Source organism: Callorhinus ursinus, unplaced genomic scaffold (genome assembly GCF_003265705.2).
Source record: "Callorhinus ursinus isolate GAN/ISIS: 27379988/994484 unplaced genomic scaffold, GSC_fseal_2.0 scaffold59, whole genome shotgun sequence".
Lineage (NCBI taxonomy): Eukaryota > Metazoa > Chordata > Mammalia > Carnivora > Otariidae > Callorhinus > Callorhinus ursinus.
Window position 1 is genome coordinate 6,972,847 of NW_027397121.1, and position 27,965 is coordinate 7,000,811.

The 27,965-nt window shown below is 54.1% G+C and overlaps 2 protein-coding genes across 5 annotated transcripts; one reads left to right on the forward strand and one right to left on the reverse strand.

Annotated features, from left to right (window-relative positions):
- Window positions 1–1,614: 1,614 nt before the first annotated feature.
- On the reverse strand, window positions 1,615–9,766 carry LOC112816087 (gametogenetin-binding protein 1-like). 3 transcript variants are annotated; one of them, XM_025862446.2, is made up of 7 exons: window positions 9,194–9,766; window positions 8,412–8,530; window positions 7,874–7,968; window positions 7,536–7,683; window positions 6,503–6,642; window positions 5,159–5,305; window positions 4,399–4,671 (listed from the first exon to the last, which is right to left on the reverse strand). In XM_025862446.2, the coding sequence occupies exons 1-7, from the start codon at window positions 9,637–9,639 to the stop codon at window positions 4,621–4,623; spliced, it is 1,146 nt and encodes a 381-aa protein (XP_025718231.1). In that variant the 5' UTR covers window positions 9,640–9,766; the 3' UTR covers window positions 4,399–4,620. The 3 variants fall into 3 exon arrangements, with proteins under 3 accessions (XP_025718232.1, XP_025718231.1, XP_025718233.1); XM_025862447.2 differs by lacking the exons at window positions 4,399–4,671; window positions 5,159–5,305 and adding an exon at window positions 1,615–1,960 and having other exon boundaries at window positions 9,194–9,761; XM_025862448.2 differs by lacking the exon at window positions 5,159–5,305 and having other exon boundaries at window positions 9,194–9,725.
- Window positions 9,767–10,640: 874 nt separating this feature from the next.
- Window positions 10,641–17,299, forward strand: BAK1 (BCL2 antagonist/killer 1). 2 transcript variants are annotated; one of them, XM_025862392.2, is made up of 6 exons: window positions 10,641–10,877; window positions 12,889–12,989; window positions 13,967–14,102; window positions 14,467–14,610; window positions 15,700–15,880; window positions 15,972–17,299. In XM_025862392.2, the coding sequence occupies exons 2-6, from the start codon at window positions 12,920–12,922 to the stop codon at window positions 16,074–16,076; spliced, it is 636 nt and encodes a 211-aa protein (XP_025718177.1). In that variant the 5' UTR covers window positions 10,641–10,877; window positions 12,889–12,919; the 3' UTR covers window positions 16,077–17,299. The 2 variants fall into 2 exon arrangements, with proteins under 2 accessions (XP_025718177.1, XP_025718178.1); XM_025862393.2 differs by lacking the exon at window positions 10,641–10,877 and adding an exon at window positions 11,837–11,989.
- Window positions 17,300–27,965: the final 10,666 nt, after the last annotated feature.

Below are 27,965 nucleotides of genomic sequence, written 5' to 3' on the forward strand. Positions count from 1 at the left end.
ACAGCCGACAGGGAGACCAATCCCCCCCAGGGCCTGTCCTCACTATATCCTGTACCGGTCCAGGGCAGGGGAGAGCAGGTGAACTCGCAGATCCGGTTCATCTGGAGCCAGCGAGATGTGCGCGCTCCAGGAGGATAGGGGCTGGAGCTGAGATGTACAGGTTGGGCAGGAGTTATCCAGGGGGAGCGGGGAAGACCTGCAGTGGTGGGGTAGCATCTCTGAGAGGCCCGGGAAGCTGTGGCTCCGATTTCCGGCCCCAGGAAAGGCACGTGTGAAGAGGGATGGAGGGCAGGGAGCATAGGGCTACACGTGAACAGGTGGACTGAGCAGGAGGCCCAGGAGAGGAGTCCGGGGTGGTTCAGGGAGCTGGGCCGTGGGGTTGCAGTGCCGACTGGACACTGTCCCATCACCACAGGGTTCTCCTGGCAGGCAGGCCCTACCCCTCTTTCTTCATCTGTCGAACTCCTCCTCCCCCCGCAAGCCCAAATCACAGATGGTGCCTCCTCCTTGAAGCCTTCTGGATTCCTCCCTGCTGGAATGACTGGCTCGGTCCAGTCCCCTACCAGTTTGGCGGGAACATCATCATCTGCTTTCACTGCAGGGGTGTGCTGTTACCCCACACCCCGACCGTGAATTTCCTGTGGGCAGGGAGGTGTCTTTTACCCTCGGTCTGCTCACAGACTAAATCAGAGCGCCTCCAGCAGATGTAACCCCGACGGACCTCGAGGCCTCAGGGAGCGGAAACGGCCTGCGTCCGGGCCCGCTCCCCTGCTCGCCCAGGTGTGCACGCTCTGCCACCGCGGGGCCCGGCGGCGGGGGGCGGGGGGCGGGGGGCAGGGGGGGGTGGTGTCGCGGCCAGGCCGCATTTGCCTCCCCTCGGTGCGCACGCGCCCGGGCCGGTGGCAGCTGCCTCCTGCCGCCCTCGCGCTGCAGTCGCCCACGCGCGCCCCTGCCACCCGCTGGCCTCCCCTCGCCCCGCACCCCCTCTGCCCTTCCCGGGGCCGCCCCTCTCCGCGCCCGGGGGCGAGGCTGGGAGGTTCCACTGGGGGAGGGGCGGGGTCAGGGGGCGCTCCCTGGTGGGAGAGATCCCCCCCAGGAACCCCTCCCCCGGGTACCCTTGTACTAAATACAGCAGCCAGTGAGGCCCCTGCCTCGCCACCCCAGTAGCCTCCCTGCTCCCGTCCCTGCCCCTTCAGTCTCTTCGCCCCTCAGCAGCCAAGAAAGACTTTTGAACCGTAAACGACATCATGTCTCTCCTCCCTCGGATCAAATTAGCCTTAGAAAAAAACCAGCTGGGCAAAATACATGGCCTCTTCCTTCCCTCCTGACCTCACCTCCTATTCTTCCCCCTCCCACTCACTCCTCTCCCGCTGAGCCACGGGGGGGGGGGTCTTCTTCCGGTTCCTCACACAAGCGGTGCCTCAGGGCACTGGCCCTTGCTCTTCCCTCTGCCACGATGCCCTTTCCGCGACATCCCCATGGCCCCCTCCCTCACTTCCTCCCATCCCTGCTTACACGTTATCTCCTTAGAGCTGCCTTCCCACCCCCATGGCTCTGTCTAAAACAGCATCCTGTTACCCAGCTTCATCTTTCATCACAGTACTTGTCACTCCCTGATGTATTACTGTTTATTGTCTATCCTTCTAGCAATATAATAAAATGCTAAAAAAAAAAATAAAAATAAAGTTCTCTACATCTTGTTCTCGGCTCTATTCCCCAGTGCCTAGAATAAGAACGGGATGTAGTCGATGCTTGATAAGTATTTGTTTGATGCCAAATAGCACTTCATTCAGCCCACGTGAGAGGCCCCATGAATTGCCCATTTCACGGATGTGGAAACTGAGATTCAGAGAGGTATGGGACCTGTCTGTGGTCACATGAGCTTGTTAGCGTTGGAGGTGGGGCTCCAACCCAATGAGTCTCTGCCCTCTGCCTCTCTGTTCTCCATTTCACTGCCCACCTGGAAAAGAATACAGGTGTTTTCACCCTTCCCTTGTCCCGGGATAGGAAAGACTGACAACTAGTGACTCTATACCTGGCCCGAGGCAGCATCTTCCTCAAAGGTCCTGCCGAGGAGCGTGCAGGGAAAGAGACCCCACCAGCTCCCCTGGTGGGCACACCCAGCTTTCACCCTGACCCCTTTTCCTTGGGACCATCTGCCCCCCACCCCCAGCCATTCCCCTTCCACTTCCTTTCAGCCACCTCTAGGTCCCAAAATGCCCGCAGAATAATCTGGGGGCTGCTTTTCTTACCTCTATCCCACCAGAGATACAGTGAGAAAGAGACAAAGACACAGAAAGAGAAGCATGGTGAGGGGTGGGGCAGCACGAAACAGAGACACACACATGAAGGGACAACACGGAAAGACAGAAGATGGAAGAGACAAGAAACCCAGAAAGGAGCCGAGACCTGGAAGTAATGGACACCGAGAAAGGAGCCGAGTTCCGGAAGTAATGGCTCCCCTCAAACCCGCCGGCCAGCCCAGGGCCACTGCCAACCCAACTGGCCCTTTGGAGTGAATTAGAGAAAGGCACCCTGGCTGGGTTCCAGAGCCCTCTGGCCTTTGAGCCAAGCGCACTGGTGCAGGGCCCAACCCAAGGGCAGCGACTGGCAGCCCTCCCCCGCTGTGTGCGCCCGGAGGAGGAGGGCCACTTTCAACGCCACCTGGTCCTCAGGTCTGACCCACAGATGCACCAACAGTGGTCCCTGGAAGCCTCTGGGAAATGCCCGGCTCTCTCCCTGAGGGCTGTGAGCCTGAGCCCAGCCCTCTGCACTCATGCATTGGGTCTTCCCCCACAGTAGGTCCTTGGGCCGTGTCACCCCTGCCTTCGTCACCCATGAGTGTCAAACCGGGCCCATGCACAGAAACCCACCGAGGACTCCAAGGGGCTGGGACGAGGCCCTCATGCCTGCACCAGTGCGCAGACCCCCTTCCTGCTCTTCCTGCTCCCACAGGCTACGGCCCGGCCTCCCAGACCTTCTTCTCTGTGGTTTACAGGCAATGCTGGGGGCATGGAGGGGGCAGGGAGGGACAAAGAGGTGGCATGACCCTCACTCTACAGAAAGAGAGAAGCAAAGAGGGGAGTGATCACCTCAGAGTCTCCGGTCCGAAATCCAGGGTCCTGCCCCCTCCCTCCCCAGCAGCCACACCCCACCCTCCTGGGGGCTGAGGATGAGGTGCTCCTTCCGCAGTGGCCACTTGGCTCACACAGGTGAGCCAAGGAGCCCGAGCTGCCAGCGGGGGCCCAGCCTACCCCAAGCCAATGTGGGACTGCCTGTGCACTCCACTGGCTGGCCCCACTCAGAGGGCAATGGGGGAGGGCAGAAGCTCTGTCCTGCAGTGCTCTGGGCCCTGGGATTTCCCACTCAAGCCTGGGCATGGCCTGGCCCAAGGTCATAGGCTTATTAGGATGCGGGAGAGAGAGCAGGTGTCCTCTCCACGGGGTCCATGGGCAGTGCTACATCTGTGCTGGGGGAGATCAAAGGGCCCAGGTGGAACCAGGGAACCCCCACAGGCCACTATCTGAGGCCCCCGCCCTTTCCAACAGCCAACACTGTGGGAGGAAATAATCAGGGCACAGGTGAGTCACAGTGTCACAAGGCTGCTTCCTGGCTGACTCAGGGGACAGTCAGATGGCCCTTCCACCAGCCCCTAGCCCAGAGCCTGAGTCAAGGATTCCAGGCAAACAACACCTCCTGGTGTCCAAACTGGGCCTGGCCTGCCCTCCCACTGGATCCCCGAAAAGTCAGGTATGAGGGTGCCCCCTTCAGTACAGGCATGGCATTGTGCTCCCCCCAGCCTCAAGCCTAACCTCGCTTCTGGGATTTAGAGTTGGGTCTTCTAGATGTCCGGACCTCCCTCTGACCAGGATCCCCCGAGGCACCTGGCATGGAGCAGTGCACAGAGGGCCTGTGACCAAGGGCAGCAGGATGGGGCCCTGCCCCCGTCCCTGTAAGCGGGGGCCCTCCTGCATCACCCCCAGGGGGCCCTTTACCTGCCCGCAGCCCAGCCTTCCAAGCAGGTCCCCGCGGCCCCAAGGCCGCTTTCCTGGCTTTGTCCCTGTGCTGGCTGGGCAGGGACTTCCTGCTGGAGAATTCCCGGATCCTCCCCATGAGGTCTCGAGCCTGGCCTGGGAACTTAGGAGGGAGGGAAGTCAGGGATGCTCCTACTAACGCGGTCTGGTCTTGTGGTAGCAGGGGCTTTCCTGGCACTCTGACCCCGGGTCAGGTGCACCAAACCTCTTGTCCTCCAGCTCAGATGCTCCGCTGTGGCCCCTCTACTGGAACTCGGGCTCTGCCATTGGGGCTGCCACTCTGGGGGCTAGACTGAGGCCCTGGATAAACTGAGCTTGCTCCTAGCTTGAGGCCGAGGGGTGGGGTCCAGAGAGAGCCAAGGAGGCCGAAGTCAAAGTGGGCTTTATTAATAACAGCACAGGCCTGAGTCTGATGAGTGGGGACATTCTGCTGGGCAGGCCCATCCTGCAGACACATGGATACCATTGATCTCAAGACCCCTTGGGCCCAGGGGCGCCTTGGATGTGCCCTCCTGAGAGGGAGGCTAAACCCCTACTCGGGCTGAAGGGATGCGGGAGCAGGGCAGACTCAGGGCCAGCACCAGCTTCACTCTGGAGGCCAGTTCCCCATCTCATCCATCTCCTCCAGGAGCAAGTGCTGAGGGCAGAAATGGGTGAAGAAAGAGGCCTCAGCACCTTTGGGCTCTCCCTTCCTGCTCTGTACCCCTAGAAGCGTCCCACCTACCCCACAGAGATAAGCACCCTGAGGCCATTCCAGACCCTCCCCCATGTCCCCACAGCCGGCCTAGTCCACCAACCCTGAGCCACCTCCCTCCTGCTAAATGAGGGACCCTTCTCCCTCCAACTTGGTCGGGGGGGGGTCCAGGTAAAGGGTCCCCGGGGGGTGATGCAGGAGGGCCCCCGCTACAGGGACGGGGGCAGGGCCCCATCCTGCTGCCCTTGGTCACAGGCCCTCTGTGCACTGCTCCATGCCAGGTGCCTCGGGGGATCCTGGTCAGAGGGAGGTCCGGACATCTAGAAGACCCAACTCTAAATCCCAGAAGCGAGGTTAGGCTTGAGTCAGGGGGAGCACAATGCCAAGCCCCAGGAGTCAGGCACCCAAGCCAAGCCTTCCCCTCCCTCACCTCTGTCCTGGACACCATATCAAGGGGGCTCTGCACCCTTCCCTCCAGCCTAGGGTGGTGCTTCAGCTGCCTCAGCGCCCCTCCCTTAGGTCCCCAGCATTCCCCAAAGGCTGGGGGGCGGCTACCTTCCCCCTCAGCTTGGCGTCCCTGAGGGCAGACAAGGAGAAAGTAGGGGTAGTGATGAGATTAGGACCCTCGAAACACCCACAGCAGGAAGGTATTCCCGAGGCAGCTCTGTCCCCCACGTGAGGCCTGAGCTGGGCCCCGACCTGCCACTACCCAGAAACTCTCTAGAGACCCCCGATGCTGCTCAGGCTACCCCAGGACTGTGACCCCTTCCCCTGGGACAGGGGCAGACTGGCTCAGGGGTGGTTCTGGAGGGGAGGGGGGGAGAAGAGGGTGGAAGGGTAACGAGAGATCCCTTTAGTGTGAAAAGGCAAAAGCCAGGGCCCCTCCAGAGCTGGGGCCACCCCTGTGGTTTAGGATGCGGTGCACAGCCTTGTTCCCTAGGGCACAGAGGGGCCCAGTGACTCAGGCCTGTGGGCTCAGGACAATGAGAGGGCTGCCCCTCAGTGCCCAGGGGGCAGGCGATTCTGGTATTCACTCCCCCAGAGGGGTAAGTCCCATCCCTAACACTACAGTGCCCTTGACAGCTGGTGGGCATCCCCCTTCTTGTCTGATCCTTCAGTCACTTTGGCCTTTTGGCTAGGATCAAGTGCTGTCTGATCCTCCCACCAGGCTCCCTTTACAGGTAAAGAAGCCAAGGCCTGCATCCAAAGCCACAGAGCAAATCCAGGCCAGGGCAGGGCTTCAACGAAAGCCTTTGGCCTCTGAACCCTACGCTCTTTCCTTTACTTTACTACAAAAGGAAACTACATAGGCTGTCAGGGCCAAATGTCCACGGAAGGAAAGCATGAGTTGATGAATGAATGCAAAGTAACTTAAAAGGACATCGACACATTTTCCAACAACAGATCCATCCATGTGCGCTCAGAGAAGCTGGGACAGGCCTGACCTTGAAGGCCAATGTCAAGGAGGGTGGGCAGTGGGTGGTCTGTGGGGTGACACAGACGGGTAGCCTACGAGTGTTTGTGGGAGTAAGTGTGGCCAAGAATGGCAGAGAAAGGAGAAAAAGAGCAACATTATGGGGTCAAGTAAGAGACGGAGAGGCGGATGGACAAGTGTGTGGGCGCAGGGGGTCAGGCTCCCACTTTCAGAAATACCACCGCGAAGAAGGGATTCTGCCTTCCCTAGCCAGGGCCAGGGGCCTATGGAGGCAGGAGGCCCCACTTTCTCCAGTGCCCTCAGGCAGGGGGTGGTGGTCTGGGACAGGCCGGGGCATACCTGGCCGTCCACAATGCCCGCCTCCTCCAGGGTGATCTCTGGCTGGGTCAGCAGCTCCCGGCCCTCATGGCTGCCCATCTTCCAGAGGCGGGACTCCCGTTGTACTGCCAGAAGCTTCTTTAACTCCGACTCCACGAAACCTGAGAGTCAGAGAGATGGGCATGGGGCAGGCAGGAGAGGGTGGAGCAACTTGCTGGGGATGGAAGGGAGACGAGGGGGCTCCGGCTCTCCGGGCTTCATCCCAGCCCTGGGCAGTCCCTGGTCACCCCCAGCCCCGGCCCCTACATTGCCATTACCTGGAGCCAGCCACAAACCACCTCCCTACCTCCCTGAATTCCCCAGGAAACTCACTGGCCAGTGGGCTCCCTCCTGCATGCTTGAGTGTGAGTTTCCTCACCTCCTGGGGAGAGCATGCAAGAGGGAGACATCGCCCCCCACCTTCCACCAGCCACGGACTCAAGAGCAAGGATCTGGGACTACCCCAGCTGCCAAGGTTCAAGTCACAGCTGTGCCACGTACTAGCTGTGTGACCCTGGACAAGTTACTTAACCTCTCTGTGCCTCTGCTTCCTCACTATGAGGTAGAGATTATAATAGAGGACCTACCTCAGAGTTGTGATATGGCATTTCATGAAAAATGCTCAGAAGAGGGTCTGGCCCATAGTTATGGCTACGCAAATGTCAACAGGGATCACGCTTGTTGTGATCACGTTAGGCTATTACCGTCCTTGCTCACCATGTCTGGGCAGCACAGGGGCACCGAACAAGTTAGAAGTCTGGGCTGGGAAAGGGTGATGTTCCTGGAGCGCAAGCCCTAGTCACCATCCCCACCTCATGGCCTCCCAAACCTGGAGAAAGGAGGACTAGCTAGACTTCACCAGCCCAGCCACCCACGGGTCCCCCGCCCCCCCACCCCGTTCAGTGGTCATCTTAGGTCCTCTGGTCCCACCTGGTGGTAAGAACTGGTATCACACCCATGAGCCGTAGCCAAGGGGAGCCCCCTGGTCTGAGGGCAGGTTGTGCCCCGCACTTACCCACTGTATCTGTTGACCTAAAAGTCTTATGCAGTGGTGACTGCAGGGTGACAATGCCTGGGACGCAGAGATTGAATGAGCTGTTCTCTTCCTCCATTTCCTGTTCCTTGCCTTTCTCCTCATCAGGCAAGCCTTCCTTGAGAGGAAACTGAGGGCATGCCCCATCGCTGATCAGGTGAGGAGGACAGGGACCCAAGCCTGCAGCCCCACTCCCACCCCCAGATAAAACAAAAAGCAGGAGGGTACAGCTCCCCAAAGGTTAAGAGGCCCAGCCAAATGTGGGGAGGAGCCCCACCCAGGCTTCACCCCCGCCTACAGGCCAGCCTGGTTCCACAGACCTTGGCCGTGGCTGATTTCTGAAGCTGCTTGTACAAGGTGAGGAGGCGGTTCCAAGGAGTTGCTCCCACCTTCGCAGAGGCCAGCCTGAGGTCTCCTGTGAAAGGGCAGTGTCAGTGACAGGCTGATAGGAACAAGGGACAGCCCAGGCCTAACTAGGCCCAGCAGGGCAGGGGCACTGGGTGGGCTGAAGTGAGGGCGAGGTCCCTCGTTTCCTCAGCAAACAACTCCTATGGGCCAGGCACAGTACTAGGCACTCTACAAAGAGCATCTCATTGACTCCTTGCAACTGCACCTCTGAGGTAGATACGGTTCCATTCTCATTCTATCGATAAGGAAACAGAGATGCAGAATGGTTGAGCAACTTGCCCCCCTCCCACAGCTTGGCATAGTGCAATGGAATGGATTCAAGTCCAGCCAGCCTGCCCCCAGCATTCCCTCAAACCCTTCTGTGTCCTTCCAGGCCCCACCCCCCTGAGGAGTCTGAGGAAGAGGGCCTATTTCTGGCACTGCCCCAATGCCTGTGGCCACCACACTCACCGTCAAGCAGACACTCCTTCTCCTCCTCCCTGGTGAAGTTCTTGGGGCTGACCTCCAGCGGCCCCATGGCCCTCTGTGGGCATCTTTGTTCCACCTCCAAGGCTTGGGCAAAGTGGTCCCTGACCCCAAAACATAGTCAGATGGGGGTGGCAGGTGGAGCCAGAGATGTGGCAAAGGCTCCCTAAACGCCCCTAGACCCCTCAAGGCCCACCCACAGGCCCTGTTCAGACCCCTCCACCCTCCTGCCTCCAACAGTTCCCCGCTTGGTCCTCTGGGGTCTTCATCAGACAGGGGTGGGTGCGCCCCCGTCCTCACAAGGAGTGGCGCCAGGTCCAAATGGGACTGGGAGCCAGGAGGGAGAGAGTGGGGAGGGAAGGCAGGGTGGAGAGGGGACCAGGAAGGAGCTGGGAAGCAACGCAGTCTGATTCGCTCTGGCGCCCCCCCCCCCCACCCAGTGCCTAGCCTGACCCTCTCTCATCTCTGGTGCCTCCACCCACAACTCCTGACTTGTGGGAAGACCCACCCCATCTCTGGTTCCCTCCCCCCAAACCCACCCCCACCCCCCCAGCCCACCGCCGGCCCACAGGCTCCTTCCCACCCTTGATGCATCTGTCCCTTCCCGACCCGGGTAGGGAGGGGCCTTATTCCCATCCTCTACCCATCTGAAGACCCACATTCCTGGGCCCTCCTCAATTTGGGTCCTCCCATCCCAGCCCCATATCCTTGCCCCAGTACCCCCATCCCAGGCCCCTGCCCGCCACCCACCCAGCCCAGTCCCTTACCTGTCTGAGATCCTCATATCCCCGGACGCCTCCCCTACTGCCTCCTCCTTCTCAGACGGGCTGCCCAGCACCTCCTGGCTCCCCCTGGACAGGATGGGCTTCACCTCTCCACCCTGGGCCCCCACCCTCAGGACCTCCATGGGCGTGGGGGTCTGGGCCCCCACGTCCCCCATCCCTAGCCCTGAGGGATCGTGCTGTGGCAAGGCCACAGACAGCGTGTAGGGCAGTGTGGTGGGCAGCCTTGGCTCCTTCCTCCCTACTCCTCCCTGGCGGTTCATCATCAGGGGGGTGGCATCTTGCTGTTGTGAGGAGCATGCCCGCCTCCGCAGCCGGGCCTTGTCAGAGCTCTTTGGGCTGCCCCTGCTCCCCACCAGGCTACGGAAAAAGCGGAACATGGAGGAGCGGCCCAAAATTCGGGACTGAGGGGTTGGAGCTGGGGCCTCCATCCTGAGAGAGACCCTGACTCAGAGGGAGGGGCCGCAGCAGCCACCCCCACCAACTGCTTAAGAACAGGAGGAGTTGGAAACTTCCAGGAGTTCTAGAAGGCAAAGGTCAGGTGGGGGGGGTGATGGGGAGGCTGGGAGGAAGACATGGTACGGGGGTTAGCTGGGGGCAGAGAGGGCAGCGGGTCGATGAGGTAGGGGAAGGAGGTATGGGAGGCAGATTTGGGGTAGCTGATGAGGCTTCAGGAGGCATGGGGGCTGGGGGGCAGGCAGAGGAAGCTGGGGGGGGGTCCCTGGACTGAGAAGGGGGCAGGGGCTCTTGGGGCCTCTGCACACACCTCTCTCCAGCTGGCTTGTCCTTCCCTGGTCCCGGGGGCTGCCTCTGCCCTGGAGAACCATTCCCCACAGCCAGATAGTATCTGTCTTCCCTCTTTTTTCTCTCCTCTCGGCATCCACTGGCACGTGCCCAGGTGGTACCCAGACACCCCTGTTTTCATCTCTGTTTACCTGCCTATCACCTTCAGGATTTTGAATCTCCACCAAGGTGCCTTGTGCAGGTCTTAATTGCATGTTGAGTCTCAATGTAGTATTATTATTCCCCATGGCATCTAGAGACTTGATTATATACCCAGCTTAGTGACCTTGGGAGTTTCTTAAACCCACTGAGCCTCAGTTTGTTCATCTGTAAAACAGGTGTAGTGGACAGCACCCACTTCCAAGGGTTACCGAAAAAATTCAACGGGACAACGGCCCATCGCCCAAGTGCAAGCCACACTGTAGTGCTTAAGACACTCTGCCATCCTGGCTTTTTTATTGGTTTTGACTGATGAAAGGGAGTGAAGATCAAATACCAGGAGTGGGAGAAGGGGAGCCATGCCACCTGACTGGGGCCTGACTGGGGCCAAGTGTGGGGGGTGGAGCGTCTCCTCTGCGGATGAGCCCAGACCGACCCCCAGGCTGTAGGCCCTGCATCCGCATCCGGCGGCTACACAGCAACTTCCTCTAGAGGGAGCTGATTGGAGCCGGGAGCTGCCGGCACCTCTAGGATCACCACAGCCTCGCGGGTCCCTAGGGCCCCGTGGGGACAAGCGGCGGCTGCATCCAGACGCCAGGACTGCGCTGACGCCTGTTCCTGGAAGCCGCGCCTGGGCACCCGACCCCCCCGGGAGTAGCCGCTGGCCTCTCAGGATCTCTGGCCTCGGCCCTGTGAGCCATCCGGGCCTGGGCTAGGGTCCCGGCAGGTAAGGTGGGAGGGTCTGGCCCATCCTCCCAGCTTTCGGCGGCCCCAGGCCCAAGGGGATACAGGGAGCCCGCAGGCAGCCGGGTGGGGAGGGGGAGGTCTGGAGGCTTGCCTGGGCAGCTTCGCCAACCCCTGCTGGGGGCTTGATCCAGCCAGGGCTCCCTCTGGTTGTCCCTCACACAGCTCCCCCAGCACCCCGTCCCCGGCCCTGCCCTGGCCCTGGGCGCCAAAGAATTGGGTGCCAAAGAACCAGGTCCTTTAGCAGTCTGGGGGGTTGGGAGTGGAGGTCAGAGCCAAGGTCAAGGGCAGGGAGAGAACTTTCATCGTGCTTCCTGTGCCCCAGGAGCCTTAGACTGGCTCTGCTGCCCAACCAGGCATCTCCCCCTTGGGGAACATCCTAGGCCCAGCAAGTGGAGAGCAGGGGGCTCCCCTTACCAGGAAGTCTGGCCACTTGGATGAGGGCAGGGGTAGGCCCAGGGCGGCATAGGCCTCTGGCCCCGGGGGCCGTCCCACTTAATCCCCCGCAGCGAGCCCCTGGGGCAGCGGTGGATGGAGCTGGCGGTGCAGTCCTGCCCTGCTGTCCTGGGGGTGCTGGTTTTGCTCGGGGACCAGGGGAGAGGGAAGGGCATCTTGTTCCGGAAGGAGCAGGAGGGATGGGGGTGTGCCAAGCAAAGGTCTCTTTCATGCTGGCACCCAGGGCTGGAGGAGGGGAGGGTCTGCCTTCCCCCTTATCCCTGCCCCCAGGAGGTGGAGGGGTGGAGAGCTCTCCCTCACCCCTTCCCTGAGAGCTCTCGCCTTGGGACACTTTTGAAAATGGCCCCGGGCCAGAGAGGCAGGAGGAAGGCAGGGAGGGTACTGAGGTCCTCCCTGGGAGAAGGCGGTGGCTGTGCTGGCCCGGGGTAGGACTGCACCTTCCACAGGGGCAGGAGGAGGGGCACTTCCCCAAAAGGCTGATGGAGGCAGCTTTCGGGGGGGTGGGTATGAAGAGGTGCAAATTGAAAGTGAAACAGCTCACGTCCAGGAAATACTCCCTGTGACGAGGGTTCACAGAGCAGATGAGGGCTGTGGCCAGGACTGAGCAAAGAGGAAAACAGGCTGGGGACAGGAGAGCAGGTATGTGGCGGGGTACATGTGTGAGGTGGGGGGGCAGGGGAGCTGTGGAGACGGCTTCCTCAGCTCACTGCAAGGCAGGAATGGGTAGAGCACAGGTGGCATGTCAACAGGTAACCACAAACTGAGAATAAATCTTAAATGAGTATTGAGGGTATGAACTGATGAAAATGCAGATCGCCAACCTGACTCCTGATTAGCTATGTGGCCCTCAGGCCCTAACTTCTTGGTACCTCACTTCCCCCCCACCCCCCGTAAAATGGGTATGATGGTGCTTGCCTTGCTGGGGTAATGTAACATTTCCAGTGTCTGACACCCCTGGAGGAGTGATCGAAGTAAGTAAGGCATAGATGCTCAGGAAACGTTTGTGGCTAACAAGCCTGAGTTGGAAAACAGGCATGCTCTGACCAGCCAAGGGGAAGTGGGACCTTCGAGCACAGCTTTCATGGGTCATTGGCTAGAAGGTGGCAATCCTGTGGTAAGCGCGTGCTAGGTAGAGTGCAGGAGGCCCCAGGAGCAGCGGAAAGAACCCCCAGCATCTAAAACTCACCTCATTTGCCCAGGAGTGAGGTGAATTATGACTTGAGATGCCCCGGGCCACTGCGGCCGTCACCCCTCCCCAGGGCCCTGGCTGCAGGCTCCAGGTCCCTAGGTATGAATCCCGACCGCCCTGCCTTTCTCCCCATCTCTTGGAGGATTGCTAGTGAAATGCTCAGGAAGTTCTGATTCTGCCAGTAGGCGCCACAGGGACCCAAGGTGGTGAAATGAGAGGCGGCTGGGGCTAGGACCACGGGGTCTTTGGGGAGTGGGGGCCCCCCTCCTCTCTCTGTGGCTGTGGGACACTCTCCTCAACAGCCCCTGCCCGTCCCCATCGCTGCTCTTTCTCACCTGTCGCCCCACAGGCTAACCCTGTCCTCCACTGGGACCTGAGAAATGGCATCTGGGCAAGGCCCAGGTCCTCCCAGGCAGGGGTGTGGAGAGCCGGCCCCGTCTTCTACTTCCGGTAAGGGTCTCTCTGCTCCTCGCCCATCCCGTAACGACCAGGGCTGTCTGAGAGGGTGGTGAGAGCAGAAGTGGACAGGGCCAGGCAGGACTTACAGGCAGGCTCTCCTGTCCCCGTTCACTTACCTTGGATAAAGGAGAAAAGCATCTCCCCACCTGGTGCAGGTGGGTGCAAGTGGCCTCAGAAGCTGGAGTGCAGTCCAGGTTAAGCCCTGGGAGTAGGGAGGAGGTTGGGCCTGGGGGGCAGGAGCAGAGGCTGGGAGAGGCCCGGGAGGGAGTGTGAGGTGGGCACAGCGCCATCCCAAGGAAGAAGAGCAGGAAGGGGCGAGGAGAGGCCAGAAGAGTGGGGTGTGGCTATTCTATTCCTACAGTAGGAGAAAGAAGGAAGTTCCTAGGCTTATCACCCCGTCAGGCCTGCTAACTGGCAAAAGCGATTGTTAAGACTTTGGGGAGGAAGTAAGATGGCTGCCCTCCTTTCCTCTTCCCAGGGGACCATCGGGGACGCCTGCAGTCCCCAGCCCACTACAGACTGCTCCCTGGGCTTTGGGTTCAGTGCCCCGTCTGTCACTATGTCCCTTTGTGACTTTTCTGGGCCCAAAGCTACAATTTCAAATTCTGTTTCCCACATTCCCTGAGCCATAAGGGCTGGGTACCTGTACACACTAAAACGCACACTAAAAATCCCACATGCCTGGCTTATGTCCTGGTTCTTTCTAACCGTGTGACCTCGTACAAGTTATGTAAACACCCCGTGCCTTGGCTTCCCCATCTGTAAACTGGGGTTCACCTACTCCACAAGGCTGTTGTGAGGATGATCCTGTACCCAGTAAGCACTAACTGTTAACCAAGGGCTAGAGTTAGGGACACTTCTGTCCGGGGGGCAGGACGGCTGAGGCCTTGAGGAAGAGTGACCCATCCACAAAGCATGGGGCTGCCTGGTCCAGCCCTTCCTCCCTGACTCCTGGCTTTGATCCTCAGAGGAGCAGGTAGCCCGGGACACCGAGGAGGTTTTTCGCAGCTATGTTTTTTACCGCCATCGGCAGGAGCAGGAGGCTGAGGGGGCAGCTGCACCTGCTGACCCAGAAATGGTCTCCTTGTCCCTAGAACCTAGCAGGTGAGCAAGAGGCCCCTGGGCCCACAGGGCCATCTTCAGGGAAGTGGAGGCTCACATGGAGTCACTGCCCTGCAGGTCCGGGGAACTGGGGAGGCCTGGGGGGTGGGGGTGGGGGTCTTGTCCTTCTCCCATCATTGCCTTTTTCATTTTGGGCTTCCACCCGCATCTGGGACCTTGCACCCTTTATAGCGCATGCCTGTCCCGTGACCCTGGGCTCGGCCCTCATGTCTGAACACTGTCAGGAACCTCCAGGGAGGGGTCCACAGGGCTGGGGGCATCTTAGGCGGAACCCCTTCTCCGTGAGCCCAGGTCCCAGCCCTGCCTGCCCTGGGCCTGCTCACCTACCCGGCTCCCGTTCCTCCAGCACCATGGGGCAGGTGGGTCGCCAGCTCGCCATCATCGGGGACGACATCAACCAGCGCTATGACTCCGAGTTCCAGACCATGCTGCAGCACCTACAGCCGACAGTAGAGAACGCCTATGAGTATTTCACCAAGATTGCCTCGAGGTAGTCCTGGCCCCGGCCTCTCTGCTGTGCTCTCGCCCTCACACTGTGTCCTGCCCGCGGGATGGGAGAGCCACGCTTCTCTGTCAGCGTCAAGAGACGTGTGTGCCGTTCCCGGATCTGCTGTTAGCTCACGCGTGGTCTCGGGCCCCTGTCTTTCTCTCTTGGGCCCCAGACTCCTCCACTTCAGTGTAGAAGCTCACAGCTCCTGTGAGCTGGAGCACTGAGGACTTGACCGGGTAGATCGGGGACTAGAGAGGCGCCCAGGATGGGGCTGGCCCCAGAGCTCCCCAGCCCTGCTGACACACAGTTGTCCTTCCAATTCGGAATCCTATTCCTACCAAAGACGGTCAGGTTGCTCATGTCCTGGAAGTGGCTTCCCTTTGCTACGATCTGGTGTCTGAGCGGCAGTCGGGTGTGGTGAGAGAGACCACATGCCTGGGTCAAATCTTAGCTTTGCCGCTTACGGGCTTTGTGAAGCCCTCTGGCCCTCAGGCCCCGTGTCTATAAAATAGAGGAAGTGGGCTCAGAACAGTGGCCGTACTGATGGTGTTGTCTGCCGTTAAATCTGGGTTAGGAGTCGGCCTCAAGGTGACTGACACTGGGGTGAGGATGGGGGTTAGGTGACAGATTTAGGGTTAGCGCTCAGAGCCCAAACGGCCCGCCCCCGTCCTTCGAAGCCGCCCCTGCCCCACTTGGATTCTGGGACCTGTCCTAACTTCTTTGTCCTTCTCTCTCTGCTGTCTCTCGGGCTGCCAGGCCAGCAGCAACAGCCACAGGTAATCTCCCTGCTGCGTCTGTCTGCTTGCCGCCCTCCCTGCCCTCTGTCCCCCAGCGCCCACCACGCTGTGGCCACAACCCAGCGGCAGCATCGCCCTCGTACGCCCTCTGAGTTTTCTCCTTTCACAGACATGCAGGCTCTTCCCAAACTGAGGCCAGGCTGGGGCAGCCTCCGCCACCTTGGTTCACAGCTCGGCCGTTCTGCTTTCCAGCTGGGAGCGGGGCGGGTGGTCAGCAGACAGTGGGAGAGCAAGAGCAGGCCGCAGGGCCTTCTGGGGGTCTCCACTGACAGGATCACCACTCTGCCTGCAGCCTGTTTGAGAGCGGCATCAACTGGGGCCGAGTGGTGGCTCTCCTGGGCTTCGGCTACCGCCTGGCCCTACACGTCTACCAGCATGGCCTGACCGGCTTCCTGGGCGAGGTGACCCGCTTCGTGGCCGACTTCATGCTGAACCATTGCATTGCCCGGTGGATTGCGCAGAGGGGCGGCTGGGTAAGTGCTGCCACTCTCCTGGCCCCGCCCTAGCCCCGGCCTGCCCGGATTTGCTCTCGGCCCCTCTGGACCACTCCGTCTCTCCTGGCAGGTGGCAGCCCTGAACTTGGGAAATGGCCCCATCCTGAACGTGCTGATAGTTCTGTCTGTGGTTCTGTTGGGCCAGTTTGTGGTACGAAGATTCTTCAAATCATGACTCCCAGAGGGGCCCTTTGGGGTCCTAGCAGACACCCCTGACTGGACTTCAGCCAAGCCTTTTCCCCTCACCCCCTCCCCTGCAGGGGCCCTCCCTCAAGAACACAGAAGCTTTAGCAAGTGGGCACTCCAGCTTTCGGAGGACCCCTGCCCAGGGGTCAGTCAGGCTGCCGGGGTGCCCCAACATTGCATGGTGCTAATGGGCCCCCTCTCTGGGCCCCATCCTGTCAGAGAGGGGCTGTAGCCTTCTTCCTCAGCTCTCTGGGACTCCCTCAGCCCTGTCTATTGGACGCTGGGGAGATTGACAACTTGGGGAAGCAAGAGGCTGAAAGTCACTTCCCCCCAAATTTTTAATGGTTATATCTTTTTAGAATGCCCTTGGAAGGACTCTTCCCCACACCCCATTCCCACCACTCTGCCCAAGTCAGGATGTCTGGGATGTGGGGGTTAGTAGGCCACTCTGTGTTCCCCAGGATTTAGCTGTTCTAGAAGGTCAGAGCTTGATTGCTGGGCCTGGAGCCCAGTCCTGGCCCTTCCTAAGCTCTCCCCTGGCTCCCACTCCCCCCACCCCATAATGCCTTTGCAGTAGACTCTCAGGGATTCTGGGCCTGGGTGTGGGATAGGAATGGAGACCAGAGCTGTCAGAACTTCATCAGTACCTCCCTGCCTCCCGAGATCCTCAGTGCTCTCCCTTCTCCTCACCTATTACCACTTAAACCCAACCTATTCACTACAAGTGAAGCTAACCCTGCCCCCATCACCCCAGATAAGAAAGGAGGGGTCTTGGGTAAGTGCATTGCTAAGGTCCCCTCCTTGCCCAGACTATAGACTTTAGGACTGGTTTGTTATTGTCAGGGAAAGGGGGTAAGGAGCTCATCTTGAGGTTTCTGAGTGAGAAAAGGGCTGTTAATGTCACTAGGAACCCCAGAGTTGGGCTCCTCCCTCATGGCCTGGGCACAGTGTAATCTGGGGGTGTGGATGGGGAAACTGTGAATACTTGAACTCTATCCCCCATCCCCACCCCCCACTCTCCACACTCCTCACCTGCCTAACCCCCTCCTGTGGGTGGGGGTGGGAATGTCTTGTCTATCTTGCACAGCCTAGAGGTTTGGGGTAAGGAGAGAGAAGTTCTTGATTAAGCCAAATGCAGGGAGGGGATGCAAATGGAGCCCACTGGCCAGCCCTTACCCTGAGTGTGTCTGAAAATAAACTGCAATCCCCTGATTCCTGTGTGGTAATTTTTGTATCCTCTGCTACCCCTCTCTCCACCAGGCTGGACCGGGGGAACCTGGCCATGCCTGGCATTCACACGGTTTATTACTGAATAAGAGCTCATAGTAGGCCTTCACAATCGTGTAGAAGGCTGGGTGTGGTTCTCCCAGGCCCCAGCTCCCTACAAGGCCTCCGCCCCTCCCCACCTCTCCTAGACCCTTCTCCAGGCTCCTCCCTCATCTTTGTGTCCCAGGCAAGTTTCCTACCCCTTAGGAAGTTGGGGGACCCCAAACCCTGGGTTCTGGCTGTGGATCTGGTAGAGCAGTTGTGCATGTCTGGGGACTCCCAGAGGCCACCTCAGGCCTGATTTGAAGGCCCCTCCCCGGAGCCACCACCCCTGAGGGCCCAAAAAGCCCTTCTCTCCCACACCTGGCTGTGCCTGGGACACAGTGTCTCAGCCCCCTCCTCCCCATGTTCCCCACAACTAGCACACACACAGGGCTTTTCATTCCAGGAATTCTGTGCTGCATCAGAGTCCCTACGGGAAGGCAACTAGGGGTGATAAAAATAACAAGCACGGAGGCGTTCAAATGTTCCAAAGTCTTTCCAGTCCTGGGCACCCGGGTCTTTGTTTCTGACACCCTTCCAAAATGGTCACATGCAAGTCCTAAAGGACTTAGGGGCTTCACTGACAGTGCCCTGAGGGCATCTTGCCAATCCCCTCTCCCTTTGGACTTGGGTCTTCAAAGAGTCCACATACAGACTGCAGTCTCGGCAAGCCTCCCCCGCCATCCCGCGCGCCCCGCCCCCGGCAACATAGGTGGCTGGAAGGGTGGTGGCTACAGGTCGCCCGGCAATCTGCAGGAAAAGCTCCTAGACAACCTACAGGGAACACACACTGCGTGCCAGGCCTCATGCTGAGAATTTATCATACACGCCCGATCGGTAGGTATTATAGCTGGTGACCTGGGGGGTTGGAAGGTGGGGCTGGGACTTAAGCTCCAACTTTACAGATAAAGGAAACTGAGGTATCTGCCCAGAGTCACCAGGTAGAAAGGGCGGGAGATGGCACTTGCCACCAGGATACTGGCTCGAGGTTTTATGTAGAGGCCGGCCAGGTGGGGACCGGGGCCGTTGGTCTCCAGCGCAGGACCGCCAAAGGCTCAGGCGGGGAGGGGGTGTAACTCGCCTGTCTGCCCACCGCGCGCAGCCGCCGCGCCACTGGCCCCACAAATCGGAAGATCGTGGAGATGGGCGGGCTGCCCGAGTCCAAGATGGCCGTCGCCGCACCGAGCGCGCCAGCGTGCCCTCTGGTGGGCGGGGCCTCCGGATGCCCCTCCCGCTCCCTCCCCGCGGGGCTTTGTGAACCGCTTGAGGACCTTCTTTGGAAGAGCGAGTATTTCCATGCCTGCGAGGAAGGCGGGCGGGCAGTGGCAGGAACTATCAGGAAGGAGTTGGAACTCTATCCTGAAGGCGTGGGGAGCCCCAAAACGTTTGGCCTGAGTCTACCCCGGTCCCCTCCCCTCCGTCCTTTGTTCTGCCAGAATGAAGTTTCCAAAACCGAAATCTCAGCGCATTCCGGGGTTGCCGAAAGCAGGGCGTGAGAAGTTGGGAGGCACAGGAAAAGGCAAAGGTCGTGGGGGTGCAGGGGAGCAGATGAATTCTGCAGGTATTAAGGAAGTTAAATTCTCAAAATTTTGGTTCCTCTGAAATTGTAGCCTCGTTTCCATCAAAGAGGTCTAGATTCCTGTCTGTGGGGCCACTGAGCGGGAGTAGGTAGTACAGCCCCGGGAGAGAAGCGTGTTCAGGTGTCATCTGCTCAGTTGTGCAGTGTGAGTATAAAACCTGCCTTGCCTTGTACCCAGAGCCTCCCTGCCTCCCCGCCCCACCCCACAGTTTACCTTCATGTGTCTGCTGTTCTACCTTCTCCGAAAAAAGTTTATTTTAGGTCACTAGGTGTCCGCCCGAACAAGAAAGTCCTCCCTTTGCCCAAACCACTCAGTGGAACTGAATGTAAGTTTTTATGACCTAACCATCTGAATAGCATTAAAATAAATTAAAATTAATTCATTAGTTAGTTAAAATAAACCACCACCATATCCTGCTCCGTTGTACACACCTCAGATGTAAAGGCCCCTGATCAAAGACACTTGTAAAATATGGATTTAATTCACTCTAATCTCACATGTGTGGGTGGGTACGCGTGTGTAGGAGAGGCAGAGAGGAAGAGGGGAAGAGATGGAATGGAGTTACCAAAGATTGCTGGAAGTGTCCAAAGGAACCAGAAACCCAGCTTCTGGGACATGTTCCACAATTGCTGGACATGTTAAAAAGGTGAACACCAGACTACTGGCATATTAAAAATGCCAGAAGGGGGGTGGTGGGGAGGATTCAGCCCACCAGATAATAAGGGAACAAAAACCAGTGATCTGGCCTATTGAGCACATGATTGGTAGCAGATCCCCAGCAAATTGTGTGAACGAGCCAGTACAGGGGCAGCATCACAAGACTGAGACCAGGTGATGAACAAATGTGAGCAGAAACCGGATTTTTCTGAGAAGTCACTTAACAGCTGAAGGAACTGAAGCCACAGAATCTCCCTCCACCTGGAGTATGGGATTTGGCAACCAAATATATGCCTATGAGGATGTAAAGGCCTAAATCAACAGACAAATCAGAACACTTCTCAGTTCCACTTAACTCTTGCTTTGCAATCTTGCAATCATTCCTGGTGCCTAATACCTTAACTTTTCCCAGCTTTGGCTAAGAACACAGCACAAAGACAGTTCTTCCAAGTTGCCTGCTGCATCGCATCCGCAGTGAAACTCCTCTTGCAAAGTTCAGACTTCTGTGATGATTGGCTGCCTGGGAGTGGCACTCACCAACCTTCTCGTGTTTTGATCTGACCCCTGATCTCAGACCTTACTGAGGGCAACTTCTCCAATTCATTTCTGGCAGGAGGGTAGGCTTCCTCCAGAATGGGAACATTTTCTTGCTAAATTCTCAGGTGGACCCCACCAGGAAAAGGCAGGGTGAATTTGACACATTGAGCATCTCTGAATTGTGGATGTTGTGAATCAGAGTGCAAGGGAGGCTCTGGGTTGGGCTTAGAGGTGTGGGTTCCCATGTCTGCTGAAAAAGAACAAGATTTCCAGGAACCTGAATAACACTGCTACTGGGCCATGTAAGAGAAGGGCCGTGTGTAGGCTCAAAGCCAAGTGCTGTCCTGGTAAGGGTGTGGGGCAATCCTCCTGGGGGTATGGTGATATATAGTATAGTGTATAGTGTAATGGAACATATTGTCTTCACATGACCTTAAAATCCTTAACATATCCTTTAAATACAAGATACAAATATACACATTATGGTTTTTTTTTTAAGTAATCTCTATGCCCAACATGGGGTTTGAACCCATAACCCCGAGATCAAGAGTTGTATGCTCCACCAACTGAGCCAGGCAGGCACCCCTATTTTCTAATTTTTTAAGCAGGAAATCATCTCAAAGCCCCACTGTGGACAGTGGAGGGATGAGAGTGAGGAAGGGGGCGCCTCTCTGGAGAAAGTCATTTTTCTTCTGTTTCACAAAATTGCCCCCTAAATATGCCCCCTGCTCCTTACACTTAGAAGAAGGAGAGACCTTGGAATTTCTCCACTTTACTCTGAATTTTGGGGAAACATTGTGGTGCCAGAAAAGGAGAAAGGAGGAAATGAACATGTGTTGAGTTATTATGTTTAGGACAGACGTCTTGTTTGGCTACACGGCTTTCTAAGACAGAAATTACTATGCCCATTTTATAGATGAAGCAAAAAAACCAGTATACTAAAGAAAGAACAGGATGGTATAAGATAATGGTCGGTTGCATCATTCACTCTATCGTTAGTGTTGTTTTTGGTCCTTTGCATCGATAAACAACATAAATTAATACACTGATTAGTTTTGTTTAAATCTAGGTTTACATATAGAAGGATAATTATCAGGGAAGCCTGGGTGGTGCAGTCGAATAAACATCTGACTTGTGGTTTCGACTCAGGTTATGATCTCAGGGTTGTGAGATCGAGCCCTGTGTCAGGCTCTGTGCTCATCGCAGAGTCCGCTTGACTCTCTCTCCCTCTGCTCAGGCTCTCTCTCTCTCTCAAATAAAATAAATAAATCTTAAAAAAATAGAAGGTTAATTATCAGACTTTTCTTTAGTTGTAGGGACAAATTAATAAGATGGTTGTAGAATCGTGGCAAGAAAAATATGAACAGAAAACATTTTATTCTACCACCTTGGGAAGGAAAATAGAAATGACCATATAAAAAGAAGTCCATAATGTTACTTCATTTGTGTAAGATTAAGAAAAGATTTATTTTGATTTTTGATTTTATTTACTTATTTCAGACAGAAAGAGAGAGAGACAGCATGAGCTGGGCGGAGGAGAGGCGGAGAGAGAAGCCGGCAGGGAGGCTGAGCAGGGAGCCCTATTCGGGACTCGAATCCAGGACTCCGGGATCATGACCTGAGCCAAAGGCAGCTGCTTACCTGACTGAGCCACCCAGGTGTCCTAAGATTTTTTTCTTTTTTAGAGATAGAGATAGAGAGCGTGAGTGAGGGGGAGAGGCAGAGGGAGAGAGAGAATCTTAAGCAGACTTCCTGGTCAGCACAGAGCCCAAGGGGTAGCTTTATCTCAAGACCCTGAGATCATGACCTGAGCCGAAATCAAGAGTCAGACCCTTAACTGACTGAGCCACTAGGGAAAAGACTTTTCTTTTTCTTTGAGATTTTTATAGAGAGCGAGAGCAGGGGGAGGAGCAGAGGGAGAGGGGCAAGCTGACTCCCTGCTGCTCGAGGAGCCCCAGGCAGGGCTCCATCCCCTAGAACACGACCTGAGCAGAAACTAAGAGTCAGATGCTTAACAGGTGCCCCTTACTTCCGAAGAGATTTTTGAAGATTGAGATAGTCTGGGTGGTGCCTGGGTGGCTCAGTCGTTAAGCTTCTGCCTTCGGCTCAGGTCATGATCCCAGGGTCCTGGGATCGAGCCCCGCATCCAACTCCCTGCTCCTTGGGAAGCCTGCTTCTCCCTCTCCCACTCCCCCTGCTTGTGTTCCCTCTCTCTGTCAAACAAACAAACAAACAAACAAACAAAAAATAGATAGTCTGTATGTGTGTTTTTAATGTGTGTATAATATGTAAGAGAAGTTGGCATAGTAGAGAATCTGACAGATTAGTCTTGTGATTTCAAATTGAATTGTGTAATTTATTTTAGACTTGTAATTTAAAGCTGAAACGTATAAGATAATTTGGTTATGTTTGTAAACAGTTTTGAAATCCTTAAGATAACTTGATTTGCCACATTTAAGACCTTGAAATATTAGGTTTATGAGAGTCATTTACATGCTTAAGATTTTTTTCTTGTTTGACTTGTAAATCGGCCCTAGGGGGAATTTGAAGTGCTTGAAAAATTCAAGTATATTAAATCTGTAAATGTAGTTTAAATATGTAAGAGAATTTAATTAGCTAACTTCGTAAATGGCAAGAGTAATGTTCAAGCAAATTTAATATGTCAAGCCCATGGGCTAATTGAACATTAATCAAGGAACAAGTTATTACTTTTATTTTTATATGAAAATTACAAGATTTCTAAATAGAACATCAAAGTTATGCAAGTTAAACTTAAAAACTTAAGAAAATCAGTTTGTAAATTTACAACTTTAATTAATTGAAAACTGATTTACATAAGCAACTGCAAATAGTGTAAATGAACCCAACTTCGTCTACCCAACGCGTAGCAAAGCCAATCACCGAGACGTCGAGTATGCAGCAGGGAAAAGATTTATTCAAGAGGCAGCAAAAAGAGGAGACAGAAGGCTGGCTCAAATCTCTTTCCCCCAAGTGAGATTAGAACAAATGTTTATAATCTTAGGGATGGGATTACATACATATTGATACAAAGGGCGGGGAAACTCATGACTATTCATGAAGAAAGATGGAGCATGTGCATTGAGCATGTAACGTACATCCATGTCCACTTTGGGGTGGGGATGTAACATTAAATGAGACAAAATTTGGCCCCTGATGTCAGGAGGTCATCTGTAGGACAAGAGGGGCTGGCTACACTCTGGAAGCCGGTATAAGCTGGATGGGATCTTGGGCTCATTATCTCAGGGAAGGACTGCCAGGCACTGCTGTTCACAGGTTGAAACCCTATCAGTGACCTTCATTTATGTGAGTCCAGGCCTCTGTGGAAACAGCTAGTGGGTTTGTTATGAGGTCTGAAAAGAAATAATAGCTGATTAGGGAGAGACAGGTCTCTGAAAAACAAGCGTTTCTTTGAGTCTTAATCTTATTAATCCTATGGGGCACATTTTCAATCCCCCCCAAGTTATGATCATTCCTCAGTCTTGCAGGAACTGGGACAAGGGCTGCTCTGGCTACTTCCTGCTGGAAAGGGCGCAGTTTCAGGGTTTGAGGAATCAAACAACTTTGTTCTTTGTTGGAGATATTCCCTGGTCCTTGGCTTAACATATACACTCTGCATGACCAAGGTATTAGTTCCTTCTTTGGCCATTTTGGAGCAACACTGGAAAGCACGTTTGATTAGTACATATCCAATTAATGAAATGAAAAGCATAGATAACCCAAATCTTAGTAGTCCTTGTAACATTGACCTAATCCCTTGGGGAATCCCGAAAAAGAATCCAGTAAACCAATCACTTTTTCCCAGCACCTCTGGGTTTGAAATTTGCTATGGCCAAGTGGCTTGCTCTCTGGTTTTATCTAAATGAGATTTTAGTTTTTACTGCAGCGGAAGTGTTAATATAAACACAGCAAGTTATGTTCGCAATGGCATTCTACCCTGCTCTGCAAGAATATAGTGCAAAGCGGTGTGATTATCAAGCATTACCTTGGCTAACGAATTTACTTTCTTTTTGTTGGGCAACAATGGCAAGAGCAGTTTTGTTGACCAGCTAAAAATGTTCTCCCAAGATCCATCCTCTTGATAACCAGGCAAGTAATCCCCATCTGGTGTTGATTCCCTTTTCGCTCAATAAAAAGTTGACAAGTTCACTGGAATTGTGAACAGAGAAAGGGGTAACCAAGTTCCCTAGTAAGTAGACCCCTCCTATTCAACTCTCAAGAGCTAGATAAGCCCAGGGTTGGTTAAAAGTAATGGGAAGATCCCCCTTTTGACCAAGATTTTTTCTTACAAAAACATCACAGATCAACATTGTTCCCTCGTAGGCAGAGTTTCAGTGTTCAGCTCTGGACAGGTGCAAAGTCGGCTCCACGTAAGAATAGGTCAGTTCAGTGAAAGAACTGTCTCATCTCAGGAGGTGGGCCTGCAGGTTGGCTCTCAGGCTTATATTGGAGAGGCAATCAGATAATGAATAAAAAACATTTTCACGGCCAGGGCGCCTAGGTGGCTCAGTCGGTTAAGCATCTGATTCTTGGTTTCTGCTCAGGTCATGGTCTTGGGGTCCTGGGATCAAGCACCGCCTCTAACTCTGTGCTCAGCCGTGGAGTCTGCTTGTCCCTCTCCCTCCCCCTCTGCTCCCCTTCTGCTCCTCACTCATATGCACTCACTCTCAAGTAAAATAAAATAAAATAAAATAATAAAATATTTCTATGGAAACGAAAGAAAAACACAGGTTAGTGGTTGGGGCAAATTATAAACCCAGTGTCTGAGTCCTGAGGGGCATCAGCGAGATTTCTAGATGTCAGGCTTCAAGCATCTTCAGATGGAGTGAGGGCAGGCAGCGACAATCTGCGAGATTTTCCTGGTTTGCAGTTTGAATGTCTCTGGTCATCTTCTATTTTTTTTTTTAATTAACATATAATGTATTATTTGTTTCAGGGGTACAAGTCTGTGCTTCATCAGCTTTACACAATTCACGGCACTCACCATAGCACATACCCTCCCCAATGTCCATCACCCAGCCACCCCATCCCTCCCACCCCCCTCCCCTCCAGGAACCCTGTTTGTTTCCTGAGATTAAGAGTCTCTTTTGGTTTGTCTCCCTCTCTGATTTCGTCTTGTTTCATTTTTCCCTCCCTTCCCCTATGCTCCTCTGCCTTGTTCTGATCATCTTCCTGAGTGGCCCATACAGCAACAGGCACTAAGTTTGTCTATACATGGCTGTTGTGACAATTTCTCTAAAATTTATGTCAAATTGTTCAGCTTCAGTTTACAGGACTTTAGGAAAAAGGGCAGTTTTAGTTCTAAATGATTCCAAGTCAAGAGAATGGGGAAAAATTGGAAACTCTAGTTTGGAGAGTCGTAGTCAGAGATTTGAGGAAACCAGAAGAAGTCAGTATCCAGCCCAGTCGTTTAACACTCAAAGACAATCAGAACTGGAATCTAATATCCACAAAGGTGTGTTACTGAAACAGAATTTTTCTCTCTAAAATCACCCTCATTTCCACTAAAGATAGCCAAAATTAAGACTATTTGTAAAATTAGTCCAGTTTTAACAAATCTGGCCTAATTATTTACATAAGCACAGCAAGATTAGTGATTGGCCATATAGGTTCTTTTAAAATCTGCTTTGCTAGAACTTTTCATAAGGAATTTCAGATTGAAATTGGCTAAGAAGTGAAGCCAAATACTTGCCATCAGACTTTGCCTGCAATACCTATATGTTTGGGTGAATTCTTCTCTTCTCCAGGTCCCCAAAATACCCTGAGGTTCCTGAGTCTTCCAGGAAGTGACCTTCCTTACTTCCCTGGTCGGGCTACTGGGAATCCTCTAAGCAAGGTACCAGGCTGATTTTTTCAAAGGGGCTTCACTGGCTCCATAAAGTCAATCTTAGTTCCTTAAAGCTGTCTGGTCATATCCGAGTCTACGCATGTCTCCCTCAGATATGACATTCCAGTCAAACCCTTAGTAATATGAACAGTGTTTCCAATGGTGTCCTCTTACAAGGAGAACAAATTCTCAGAGAACTTATGCAGATAGCTAATCTCCAGGAAAGGGGTGCCTGGGTGGCTCAATCAGTTAAGTGTCTGCCTTTGGCTCAGGTCATGATCCCAGGGTCCTGGGACTGAGTCCTGCATCAGGCTCCCTGATCAAAAGGGAGTCTGCTTCTCCTTCTCCCTCTGCCCCTCCCCGCCCCTGCCCCCCACTCATGTTCTTTGGCTCTCTGTCTGAAATAAATAAATAACATAAAATCTTAAAAACAAAACAAAACAAAACAACTAATCGCCATGAAAGTAAGAATACTCACTGAGAGTTTCCAAATTCTGGGGGGAATCGGATAGGGAGAAAAATGTTCCATATTTGTTTACTAAAGAATATTTCACCAAATATCTGTAAGTCATAGACAACTTAAGAGAAAAAATTCCTTAAATCCAGAAGAGCAAACATTAGAAAATCAGCAATGTTTCAAGAGTCATAAAAAAAATAATCATCTTTTCTCAATTCATTCAATCTCATGTTATTAATTCTTGTTCTGTTTGAGTGCAGTTTCCCCATTAGTTCTGGAAGTTTTTACTTAGCTTAGTTTTATGATCTTAAAGTATCAAAAACCTGTATTCATCAAAAGTCCTTTCCATGAATCTCCTTGAAGCGGAAACCCATTTGCAAGAGTATCAGATTAAAACAATAATTGTAAATGACAAAAGACTCAGAAATGGCCATGGTTAAAAAGATCTGATGAGAGTTCAGGTGGCAAGGAAATCTGGTTATTTCTGTGACACATAACACATCAATAATTAGAATTACAAGTGATGGCTTTATACCAGGACATATCAAAACCTTAGGAATTTTATATAATTTCTACAGCAATTAGAGCATTCACTCTGATAGTATAACCTAAGAAGGTTTATTACCATGTCTGACAATGCTTCCCATGTAATTTGCCATGCCAAATAAATAAGCCTAATTCGTCAAGACTTCATTTAAAATTTGAATTTTGGCAAATGTCTCAGTATCAGAAGGGTTTGCTTTTTTTTTTTTTTTAGATTTATTTATTTATTTTAGAGAGAGATACTGCTCCAGTGACGGCAGAGGGAGAGGGAGAGAGAGAATCTCAAGCAGACTCTGCACTGAGTGTGGAGCCCGACGTGGGATTCAATCTCATGACTCTGAGATCATGACCTAAGGCAAAATCAAGAGTCAGATGCTTAACCAACTGGGCCACCCAGGTGCCCCCAAAATATCAGAAGGTTTTAAAGCACACGCCTAAATGGGATTACAAACCATTACAAAACTTAATTACCTATTTAACCAAGGTGGCCATAAGAGATTCTAAAAGCAAATACAGAGGGTTACATTGTTGTTAGCAAAACAGCTCTTTTAATATTGAGAAGATTCAACTTTCTTAAGTGATCAAAGACCTAACACAGAAGACAAAATATCGAAACTTTGTTTTTCTAGGCCGATTACATTAAAGATAAAGATCTTCCGGTGTGGAGCTTACTTAAGATTCTCTCTCCCTCTCCTTCTGCCCCTCCCCATGGCTCACTGGCTCTCTCTCTCTCTTAAAACAAAATCCTTAACTCTTAACCCTTAGAAACCTTAATTTCGGGGCGCCTGGGTGGCTCAGTCATTTAGCGTCTGCCTTCAGCTCAGGTCATGATCCCAGGGTTCTGGGATCGAGTCCCGCATCTGGCTCCCTGCTCAGCCGGAAGCCTGCTTCTCCCTCTCCCACTCCCCCTGCTTGTGTTCCCTCTCTCGCTGTGTCTCTCTCTGTCAAATA

What these genes read in the sequence shown, in the direction of transcription:
- LOC112816087 (XM_025862446.2), bottom strand. Translation starts at nt 9,639, where the DNA reads ATGGAGGCCCCAGCTCCAACCCCTCAGTCCCGAATTTTGGGCCGCTCC. An exon ending in AGAAATCAGCCACGGCCAAG is followed by an intron (nt 7,684 to 7,873) that starts GTCTGTGGAACC and finishes GCATGCCCTCAG; the next exon opens with TTTCCTCTCAAGGAAGGCTT. An exon ending in CGGGCATTGTGGACGGCCAG is followed by an intron (nt 5,306 to 6,502) that starts GTATGCCCCGGC and finishes GTCTGCCCTCAG; the next exon opens with GGACGCCAAGCTGAGGGGGA.
- BAK1 (XM_025862392.2), top strand. Translation starts at nt 12,920, where the DNA reads ATGGCATCTGGGCAAGGCCCAGGTCCTCCCAGGCAGGGGTGTGGAGAG. An exon ending in GGCCCCGTCTTCTACTTCCG is followed by an intron (nt 12,990 to 13,966) that starts GTAAGGGTCTCT and finishes TTTGATCCTCAG; the next exon opens with AGGAGCAGGTAGCCCGGGAC. An exon ending in TTGTCCCTAGAACCTAGCAG is followed by an intron (nt 14,103 to 14,466) that starts GTGAGCAAGAGG and finishes CCGTTCCTCCAG; the next exon opens with CACCATGGGGCAGGTGGGTC.